Consider the following 11,594-nt stretch of genomic DNA (forward strand, 5'->3'; position numbering starts at 1 on the left):
TGATGGGACAAACGGTCAGAAGGGAGGCCAATAGATGATCAACAGAAGGAAGATAGGAGGAGGGAGATAGTGATATATAAGAAAGGTGAGAAAAATGTAAAGGGGGGTTCGAGTGGGGGGGAAGAAAAAACCTCCTCGGCCCATGGCCGAGGAGTATCTCCCAGTTGTAAATTGTTCTTAGTATTTTTTCAATAAAAGGAAAGTAGTTCATGCTTCATGCACGCCAGCGAGCGCCTAAACCTTCGATCCATTCTCTACAAATTCATTGTTCTGGGTTCGTTGGGGCCTGGGGGAACTCATATCTTTTGGGCTACAAAAACAGACCCTACAGTGGGGATTAAACCCTAGATCTCTTATTCAACCATTAGAAACATGAAAACATAATGGTTTGCTTAAAATTCGTGAGAGAAGGAGGTAGTAGTTTGTGAACTGGACCAACTGTTTTTTTTTTTTTTAAGAAAATTTCAACCTATGGCATCCACTCTTGATAATAACTCTTTATTATTAGATTAAGACGGACCAACTAGTTGTTTATACGAAGTTACAAGAAGTTAAGCATGATTTACATTATAGTAAGAGGGGTAATTATTGAGTATTTCTTGAGTACTATAAATGCGTACTACCCCCTCTCACATAACTCTAAATTCCACTAATTAAATTTATAGTGGAACTCACAATTTATGTGAGATAAGTGAGTACACATTTATGATAATCCTGGAATATTCAATAATTTTTCTAGTAAGAGAATGAAATTTCAATCAATAACTCAGCGGGGTTTAGGTATCTAATAAGTGATGAAAAAAAAAAAAAAACTACCCACGTAGGGCGTTCAAATTATTCATAAAGACACCTTAATCCGTTGACATATACATGCTAGGCCCAGTTTGTGTTTATCCCAAAGAAGTAGCAAGATTTCAATTCCTGTCATTTATTAACCACTAGCTGGCCCAACCCAACTTCATGATCAAATATAATAAGTACTGGAAAAGATTATGGATTATGGTTGTTGAGTATTATATGGACTAAAATTTATAATAATCATCATTATTCCAAATCAAAGCTGGCTAGCAACAGCGAAAGCCATCACAGTGATTTCCCCATTTGGTGATTGGAAAGATGGAATGGAAAGGAAACAATTATAAAATGATATCTTCATTTTTCATAATTGGCTTGACATATTAACTAAAAATTCAATAATATTAATTTATTAATGTTATCCTTTTATTCTAAACGTGAAGACTCAAATATTGAGAGGGACGCATGATGTTGATTAGATGTGCAACTGGACCTTAAACTTCAAGGGGTAATTATGCAATCCACCCGCATAAATGCATAGAAACAACTGGACATTGTATATGAATTATGAAAGAAGTTGGTGAAAATAGTATCAAATTTTAAGAAGTATCAAATTTTAAAAATAATTTTTTTTTTTTAAAAACAATTCCAAATCTTCAATACTATTTTTTTTTTTTACTTTTTAAATATGTGTAGCGTATCACACATTCACACTATCAAATAAATCTCACTCTCTCTCTCTCTCTCATTTGTTAACTGAAAAAAAAAAAAAAAAAAAAAAAAAAAAAAAAAAAAAAAAAAAAAAAAAAAAAAAAAATCTAACTTATGTTCATGTGAAATTTTGATAGAAAATAAAATGTTAAATACAAAAGAATTCCATGCATTTAACATAAAAATGCATAGTTAAAAAAATGCGTAATTACCAGAAGGACAAAGTTTAGCTACAAAATCGATTGTAGCCTTAGGTTACAAACTCACTTAATAAAATAAATATTACTGCATATTTTGAAAATCTAACAGTTGAATTACAAGTTCTTTACGCTCTTAATGCACATATTAATTTTTGTGTCAATCGGATATCATTTACTATATAATCTATAATCTTATATTTTATGCATAATTTTAAATTACAAAAACTTGCAATTTAAAAATTTATTGATGACATAGATATTGATCTTTAATTTTCTTGAAATTTTGCAAACATGGAGTATATAAGAAGAAGATGCGATCCAATGGTGGATTTGTCAAAATTCACCTCCAATAAAAGATATTATATGAGTTTGTAGCCTATGGCTACAACCAATTTTGTAGCTAAACTTTGTCCTTACCAGAAAAGAATCCTTTGGAGTTGATCCAAAATAATGCCTGTAACGCCATGGGCTACACATATAACTTTTGTGCAACCACATTTTTCATTCCACCTACAAAATAAATGCCTGGAGTTTTTAATGTGAACAACAAGATGCATTTACACCATTTATGTGCACACATTCTCTCGTATTCTCTTCCATACCATGAAGCATAGATGCAATATAAAAAAATGAAAGTTGTAGTGGTATATAATTGTTTATAAAAATATAACTAAATTATTTATACGATTCAATTGGCTATAGATATTATTTTTATGCCTAACTATGTTAGAAGTATGTAGTTAAACGATTAAATTTACTATATTACAATAGTTTAAACTTTTAAGACAATTGATAATTTAACATGGTATCAGAGCAAGAAGTCATAAGTTCAATTATTGTCTCTTCCACTTTACCTCTCATTTAAAATCTCACGTTTTGGACCTCGCCTATTAAAAGGGTGGTTTCAACCCACATGTGAAAGAGAGTGTTAGAAGTATGTGGTTATGTTAGAACGGCTAAATGATTAAATTTATCATATTTCAATAGTTTAAACTTTTAGGACAATTAATAATTTAACAAACCACATTTCTCATTTGATCTAAATGTTTTAAAGTTTATAACATGCTAACAAGATGCATTTAGACCATAATGGTGCATATATTATCACATGTATCAAAAATAAATTATGTGTGAATAAAAAATACTAAAGAAAAGTAAAAATGAACGTTACTATTAATTTATAAGTTATGGGAACTAAATTCACAAATGAAGAACTAAGCAAGAGATCAAATCATAAACTAATAATATTGGAGTGAACAACAAAGTTTCTTGTATTCTCTTTGGTCAGCCTGATGAAGATTCGTACAAGTTAGAATTTACAATTCACACTGTCTTTTTTCTTCTATTTTTTATGGGAGAGGGGTCCTATTATACTAGTTCTCTCTCTCTCTCTCTCTCTCTCTCTCTCCATTTGTGTGGTGGAGGGGTGTGGATAATGATATCTATTCCATCAGAGGTCTCATTTCTTTTGAGGGAGTGAGTGTATCATGTATGGAAGAAAAACTCTGTTGTGATAAAAAATAAATGCGGCCTGACTATTAGGTACAGTCATTCAACGCGGAAGTGAAAGTTGTTGGATTTAGGCACTACCACCCCTAGTTTGTTGGCTATACTTCTCTATTGGTTCTTTAGAGCACTCATAGCAGTAGAGACATATTGCTATATTGCTAAAATTTAGCTCCACAAACACAAAAATCTTGCTGCAGCAATAGAGCTAAATCTAAAAATTTTAGCTTCATTGCTACAGTGCACATCTATAAATAGATGTGCACTGTTCATAAGAGCTAAAAAAATTATATATATTTTATTCGATTAAAATATTATCACTTGCTCTCTCTCCCTCAGACCGTGCCTCTCTCTCTCCTTAGACAGTGCCTCTCTCTCTCTCATTCACTCTCATCTCATCTTTGAAGCTCATCACTCCAGTCTCTCAAAGCTCATCACTCTAGTCTCTCACCGACCCGAGCCATCATCTGCCTCAAACCTACGCTGCGATTGCCTCAGACCCACGCCGCCGATCTGGGTTTTAAGATTTCTAATTGTTTGTATGTGCTCTTGGCTTGGGTATCTTGAGGTTGAGATTTCTGGTTTTTTTTTTTTTTTTCCCCTTCTCTCTCTCTCAATTGGTTGCTAGTTTTTTGGTTGAGCTTGAGGCCACTGAGATGGTGGTTGTTTGTGTTATGCCGCGATGGTGGAGGTGGATTTTGGGTGTGAGTTTGTTTGTTTTGTTTTTTTTTTTTTTTTTTTTTTTTTTCTGCTGTGGGTTGGTGGTGCTGGTGGTTGTGGGTGTGGCTAATGGTAGAGTATTTTTTTTTTTTTTTTGGATTTAATTTAAAGAAGAGTTGCAAGCAAGGACAACAAAAAAACCTGATTCCCACTCATCCTCCATCCCACTTACTTTGAGGTCCCTCAATTTCCCTTTTCCTTTAAAAAAAGCACAAATTTTTAACAATAATTGTGATGTTTGATTATGTTTTTTATTTGATAGAGAATAAGAAAGGTGATATTGAGATTGAAGAATCAGACATGCTTGAGTTAGCAAGTGATTATGCAGGTTGTTACATGCTTGAGTTAGCAAGTGATTATGAAGTTTGTTTGGTTCAATTACCAAAAAGTGTTGCCACAAAACTTCATAGGAGTGCATTCACCATTGAATTTTGTGTTTTAGTGGGAATTTTTGTTTTTCTTTAATATTAAATCCAGATTTAAATAAACTTTGTGTTTTTTTTCTTCTTCTTCTTCTTCTCCTCTCTCTCTCTCTCTCTCTCTCTCTCTCTCTCTCAATAAAATGCTTATGCTTGCTTTAGAGTAAAATTCATAGGAAGACAGACTTATCACATGAATTATATAAGTTCATAACACGTTATTATGCTATTCAATGGGTTAGTCTCATGTCATCATAGTCTTAAGAGTTCCACTTAGCCAAAGACATGAACCTACTTGATTGGTTATTGCATGATAAAGGGCTTAGATTCAAACCTCTTTTTGGGTTAGTTTTTATATTAACAATTTTATTTATTTATTTATTAGTGCATTTTGTTTTGGAGGTGTTGGTCATGTATGCAGTGAAGTCATTGCTTCATTAGGCTTATCATGTACTCAAGGAGCGGAAAATTGTCTGTGCTTATAAATTTTTTTTAGGCCACATATATTGCGAGAGGGAATCTTCATATAAGGACATCTCATAAGATAATTTTTTCTTTGCACATCTACCATAGCATACTATTCTTATAGGCTTTTCTATTATTTTTAAATATTGCTTTCCATTCATATGAATTCAGAGTTTATGCATTTTTTCAATTAATCATTGAAAAGCCTAGAAATGTAATGAGATTTATGCATTTGTGGGTATATTAAATTTTTTTTTGGGAACATCTTATCTCATCACACTTCTAAGTTTTTCAATGATTGTAAAATGCATAAACCTAGAATTGAGATGAATAGAAAGTAATATTTAAAAAACAATAGAAAAACAGCTAAGCACGAGTGTGAAATAAATTTATTATTTTATTTTTAAGGGAAGTGATGAGATTTATGCATCTGTTTGTGAAATCTAATACTGGGAAATGAAACGACCACGTATTGGTAATCAACTCACAGACACACAAAAAAGAAGAAGAGCGGAGGTCTATCCTATCGAGTAGAAAGAGTATCCGCGAAGCGAAGAGCAGTTAAAACAGAAAAGGAAAGAATGGCAAAGAATCTGTTGCAAGTGAGCGAGCAGCTCCTAATCCTAAAGCCTCCGAGCAGCACTATCACAAACCAACAAAGGCAAAAGCAAATAAAAATACAATGTTGTTTGAATCGGAGACAATTCATATCCCAAACAAATATGGCGGCCTCTTCTGTTTCAATATCTGTACTACTACGTCTACTAGTACCAGAAGCAGCAGTAGCAGCAGCAAAGTCCCAAGATGAAGAAGACTCTCTTTCCGATTGGGAAAGAGTGTATCTCCCCATCGACCCTGGCGTCGTCCTTCTCGATATCGCTTTCGTACCTGACGACTTTAATCACGGTTCCTACTTCTTTCTTTGTTATATATATATATATATATATAATCACTTTCCAAACCAAAATTGCCATTAGTTCCTTTTGTTTGTTGTTGTGTGCTTAGGTTTTGTACTGGGGACTCGCCAAACCATTTTGGAGACCAAAAATGGTGGAAACACTTGGGTTCCGCGTTCCATTCCCTCAGCCGAAGATGAAGATTTCAACTACAGATTCAATTCCATCAGCTTCAAAGGAAAGGAGGGATGGATTGTTGGCAAACCTGCTATTCTTTTGTACACTTCCGATGCCGGAGACACCTGGGAAAGGATACCTCTAAGCTCTCAACTTCCCGGTGATATGGTAATCCTCTTCTATTTTCATGATACTAGTCACACACATGCCAAGAATCGACACTCTCTTTGTCAATATGTCGGCTAGCTGGTCTCCAGTTTTCACATAACGGTTGATTTTCTCCTTTATAAAGTGATAGTCAATCTTATAATTTACAGTCCTATTAGTATGTGCAATGTTTGTCACAGGCTCCTTGCAATAAGCCATTCAGCTATTTATCATTTCTTTTTCTAAGGGAAACCGAAGTTTGTGTTTATCATTTAAAGATTGCAACCGTATAGTAGGTGACTTCGTTATAACATATGCAGGTATACATAAAAGCAACTGGAGAGAAGAGTGCAGAAATGGTGACTGACCAAGGTGCAATATATGTTACTTCAAATAGAGGCTACAACTGGAGGGCTGCAGTTCAGGAAACAGTGTCAGCTACTCTTAATAGGTGTGTTTCTGCTATAATATAAGATAGTCTAACTGTGTAAACTGTTTCCATTTGGAGGGTTTAAATCCTGTAATAAACTGTATACTCTTAATAGGTATGTCATGTAGAAAGAATTTTGACAGACAAATGTCAAAATCTGGTTCTCATACAATAATTGCTGCAACAATAGTAAGGATGTTCATTATAGTGGTGATGTTCTTTTCGTCAACAAACTCATGCTTCTAACTAAAAAAAATTCGTGCCTTTTTGTTGAAATTATGCCTTTCCTTTTATATGTATTGGAATAGAAATTGGTTTAATATATACAAGACTTGTGATGACTGATGAAGGTCATGTTATCAGGCTTATAATATAGAATGTAAAACTGTAGGGATAACTATTGTGAATATTGAGATGTTTGATAGCATTGTAAGACTTTTGGTAAATTGCAACATGTGCTAGAACTTTGAAGGAATTTTATTTCTTTAAATTGAATGGATTCTCTGATTATAAAAGTTAGTAAAGGTTCTTTGGTTGTAATGAAATAAGAGAAACCTTCCAAGAATTTGCACAAGTTAACTGGTGATGCAGTTTGAGGTGGAGTGCATGGTGGGGCAAAAGATAGAAAGGAGCATTTGGTTAGATCACCCATAAAAGAAAAATAGTGATGGATGAAAGCAAGTGAGATTTGTGAAGAATGTAATTGATATGATATAGGAGCTAAGTTCAAAGAAATTCAAGCATTGCTGGAGTGATTCTAGCTTATGTATTAACTCCTCCTGTTGTAAGAGCAAGCTAAAGGGTGAAATTCTGGGTTCAAGACCCATAAAGTGAGTGTGTAACTTACTGGTAAAAGATTTCAAGCATTGCTTGAATTGAAAGAGTTCAAGTCATGTCCCACATTGAGAACATAATGTGGCACTGCCACCATAAATGGGTGCAAGTGGGTTTTCAAAGGGATACTTGTAAAGACACCTCTTCATGATTGGATGAAGAGATTTGTTGAGTCATGAGTCCATAGACATAGACATTTCCTGTTGGATTTAGAATCCCGTGTTGATAGAATGAATGTTAAAGAGGTATGGTAGTTCCTATGTAAGAGCAGTAATTCCATATTAGTAAGAAGTGAAATTAAGAGCTGTGATGATCCTATAAATATGGTTGGTAGCATAAGTATTTGTGTATTCTACAAGAGGTGGAAGAAAATTTTTGTTTAGTGTGTTTGTGTAAGAGGTATACTGGGTTTTTGGGTTTGAGAGTATTAAGTTTCTGTGCTTGAAAATTGATAACTTTTAATCCACATCATTAATAGTAGATTTGATTGTTGACATGAGCAATTGGCCAAATCAAATCAATTTTTGTGTCTTGTTATACTGGTAGAAAAGTTAATAGAATGGCTTTAGTTTGGACAGGTAAGATGTTCACATTTTCTTCCTTTCCTTTTTCAGAACGGTTTCTAGTGGTATTAGTGGTGCAAGCTATTACACAGGAACTTTTAATACTGTGAATCGCTCTCCAGATGGACGGTATGTTGCTGTCTCAAGCCGTGGTAACTTCTATCTTACATGGGAGCCTGGACAGGTGAGGTCCTTCTCTGTTCTGATGCCATAGGGCTTTCCTACTCTTTACATAATGCTGTTACATGAGGCTTGCCTGCTTTTAAACCCAAATCAGATGCATTTTAAGGAGGGTTCTTTTTTTTTTTCACTGTTAGAAACATGAACATCTCGATAAATATTCCTAGTCTTGAGTGTAATATGTGATGAAACTCCAATGAGTTGTTTCATTCAGTGCAGTACTTGTCCAAGTGAGCAGCAATGTTGTTGCCCATTCGTATTTAGCATTATTATCTGAGGTTGTATGAATTGGTTTAATGCAAGAAGAGCATAACCTTAGAGGGGATTTGTTACAAACTGGAATAAAACGATAAAAATTCAATTGGCTTAGTCATTTACATAGGGACACATACTCTTCTCTTACTTTGTGAAGATGCAATTGAGTTATTTTTGACTAATCACATTAAAAATTCAATTAGTCGAGTTGAAATTTTAGTTTCAGTTGAGTCAAATTGTACTTAGAATTTCTATTTAGATCCTCACCTCAAATTTTGATATATTAGATCCTCACCTATTGTATGTCAGTCATCCACATTAGAGTAGGTGAGTAGTTATGATATTGTATATATATATATATATATATATCCATTCATCCCATTTTATTTTTACCTAAAATAAAAAAGTTGTCATTGATTTCCTTTCATTAGTTGCCTGTGTAAGTCATAGTTAAATTTATTGTGTTCTGTGGCTATTTATGTAAATGAGTACTGAGCTTCAAGTTTCATTTAAGGAAGTGCACTCAGATAGATAATCATTGCTTTTTGAAATTTTCAGCCGTTCTGGCAGCCACATAACAGAGCAGTTGCAAGGAGAATTCAGAACATGGGATGGAGAGCTGATGGTGGTCTTTGGCTTCTAGTTCGTGGAGGGGGACTTTATCTTAGCAAAGGCACAGGGGTAAGTAATGTGGGGATATCTTGTTCGTTAAGTTGTCCAATATATTTTAGATAAGAAATTTTATTTGTGTGCATGTGGTGATTTTCTATTGCTGTCATATTTTATTTGATGTAGCCTTATTCGGCTGCATCGTTCTGGTTATGTTGTATGGTCATCAGTGGGGATGTATTTTTATTAGAAATTTCTAGTTTATAGGAGGGAAATGGAATTTTGAGTTGAAAAAAGATGATTACATTCTGGAGGAAAAAAGGTTCAGTTGACTAACAACATGGGAAAGTGAAGATTTAATTTCTATGAACAAGCAAGTTGCCACTAGGAAAAGGCAAAGGAGCTTATCTTTATCCATTTAGTGATTGTCTCTGAGGGCATAAAGGTGAAAATACAAAAAGCAGAGAGAGAGTGTGTATGTGTCTTGTTCTGCGAAGTACCAAAAAAATAACTCCAAGTACAACTGGTGAGTTTTCTTTATGCTATTCTCTTTGTACTTTTCCTAGGCTGAACGGCTGTCTGATTATAGGATTACTGGAGATATCTTACTCTAAATGCTAGGGACAAAGGGGAATGGAGCCATATCACTGAGTGCGCTTTTTGGACACAGGCCCTATTTATATTGGCACAGGACCAGGACTTGGAGTTAGCATGAATTCCTTAATAGCTAAAATATCATACTTGGACAGGGGTTTGATTTATTGCTTAGACGTTTAAAGAGTTCTATGTGATTATTATCGATATACACTGTTGTTCATCATTCTAGAATGATATAATTCATGGACATGGCATATACTATGGTGTGCTTTATTGATGCAGTGAGATAGTCACAAGAAGTAGAACATGTCTACTACTATGGTATGCTAGGCATGGAATTAAGCTGAAATAAAAGGAAATTTTCCCAAAAACTGAAAATTGAGAAAATTACCAGAAGAATACTACAAACTCTAGGAAACATCTTAGAACTGACAGAAACTTTTTCTAACTTTTAAAACCAAAATCAGGAGGAAACGTTACCATAACAAAATGGAGGCCTAAACATAGGAATTTGGCCAAAAAGTGGCATAGGGCACAACCGTAAGACAATGAATTATTCCCTACACATCATTTCCCTTAAGGTTACCAAATTTCACGCTATTCTGCTACTGGAGGATTTCTATTGGTGCCCTTTCACTTTCCCAATTTCTTCCATTGCAAATTATCAGCTCTGGCTTGTCTGTTCTACATCATTTATGTACATTTACTATTTTTTTCCAGTTGTCAAGTTTGTGTCGTTGAATGTTATATTCTTTATATGGGTCTCTGGTACATTGATTTTGATGCAATTCTTTGCTTGTCGTTCTACTTCACCCCTCCACTTTCTCCTTTAATTGCTTATTGATGGATGTAGCAATTTTTAATTTTTTTTTTTAGGTAACAGAAGAGTTTGAAGAAGTTTCAGTTCAAAGCCGGGGTTTTGGCATTCTTGATATTGGGTACCGATCAGAGGTAACAATTTTCTCATTAGGTGGTGGTGTTATGATTATGTGCAGATCTTCAATGTCTTGAAATAAAATTAGAGTATGATCCGTATTATCTACTTTGCAATCAATATTTTTCAAATGAAGAGTAATTCTAATAAAGTCATGGATGATCAGAAACGGGTGTACCTTCTTTCATTTGAAAGCTGTATATAGCATTACTTCATGTACAAATGATTTATGAGAGATTCTATGTACAAATGGGTGGTTATGTATCAACTATTTAAACCAAAACCACAATCCCGCAACTGTCCTTCCTCTCTACAACCCCTCATAGAACTCATCTGCTAGAGACAACTGAATTGTACCATGTGTTTGTTCCAAGAGAACTTTTTCCTCATCTTGTAACTGTACTGGTAAAGCATCCTTGCCCTTTAGTACTCTCAGTAATCCTTATTGCACTAATAAAGTATGCATCTTTATATGCCATTAATCAAAAGCATTTTTCCCTTCAAATTTTCCTGTCTTGAATTTTTCTTTTCACAAAATATTTGTTGTCTAGCAAAAACTTAAGTAGCCCTATAATATCAGCTTCATCATTTGTTGTTGTCAGCAGAAAACAAACTTGTTAGCTGCGTAGATCCACCTACGACCTTCTACATACTGGAAAGCATTGATTTGATACTGGCTAGCTAAAACAGCATTCTCTTTTACAAGCTCCCATTGCACTATGTAATCCTCACAAAATTCAGATGGACAACATTTTCTTGAAATATCTAAATAAGTACGGTGGCACATTTAAGCTAGGGTGACATATATCTTTCACCTCTCTGAGGATATTAGACTCAGTAAACTCAATCAAAAGTCACATAAATGGCTGATGCCCTGAGGTTGAGGCCTAGTGGCAAAGGCTTACTCCTATATGATTTGGTTGGGGTCAACATGTTGAGATTGAAACCTCAAGGGTACAATGTTGGTTTATCAGGAAATCCACCCTGGTGGGCTTGAGGTTAAACTCTAGTTGAACCCACCAGAGGGAACACCTGCCGCCCCACATCCGTGTCTAGGACCTTCAAGCATTGATTCCTCAGCATGTTAGTGTTGTTGTGGACATGCCTATGCAGGATCTTCCAGGGAATGGTTGTCTCTCCTCCCCACACCCCCCCC

General features: G+C 34.6%; 1 protein-coding gene across 1 annotated transcript; it reads left to right on the forward strand.

Annotated features, from left to right (window-relative positions):
- Positions 1-5,252: 5,252 nt before the first annotated feature.
- On the forward strand, positions 5,253-10,530 carry LOC136067972 (photosystem II stability/assembly factor HCF136, chloroplastic-like). Its single transcript, XM_065774497.1, has 6 exons — positions 5,253-5,722; positions 5,822-6,057; positions 6,357-6,487; positions 7,915-8,047; positions 8,857-8,979; positions 10,381-10,530. The coding sequence occupies exons 1-6, from the start codon at positions 5,398-5,400 to the stop codon at positions 10,513-10,515; spliced, it is 1,083 nt and encodes a 360-aa protein (XP_065630569.1). The 5' UTR covers positions 5,253-5,397; the 3' UTR covers positions 10,516-10,530.
- Positions 10,531-11,594: the final 1,064 nt, after the last annotated feature.

Source organism: Quercus suber, unplaced genomic scaffold (assembly GCF_002906115.3).
Source record: "Quercus suber isolate HL8 unplaced genomic scaffold, Cork oak 2.0 scaffold_93, whole genome shotgun sequence".
NCBI classification, from domain to species: Eukaryota; Viridiplantae; Streptophyta; class Magnoliopsida; order Fagales; family Fagaceae; genus Quercus; species Quercus suber.

Coding starts and splice junctions, on each gene's coding strand:
- LOC136067972 (XM_065774497.1), top strand. CDS start 5,398: ATGGCAAAGAATCTGTTGCAAGTGAGCGAGCAGCTCCTAATCCTAAAG. Junction 5,723..5,821: donor ACCTGACGACTTTAATCACG/GTTCCTACTTCT, acceptor TTGTGTGCTTAG/GTTTTGTACTGGGGACTCGC. Junction 6,488..7,914: donor GTGTCAGCTACTCTTAATAG/GTGTGTTTCTGC, acceptor TTCCTTTTTCAG/AACGGTTTCTAGTGGTATTA.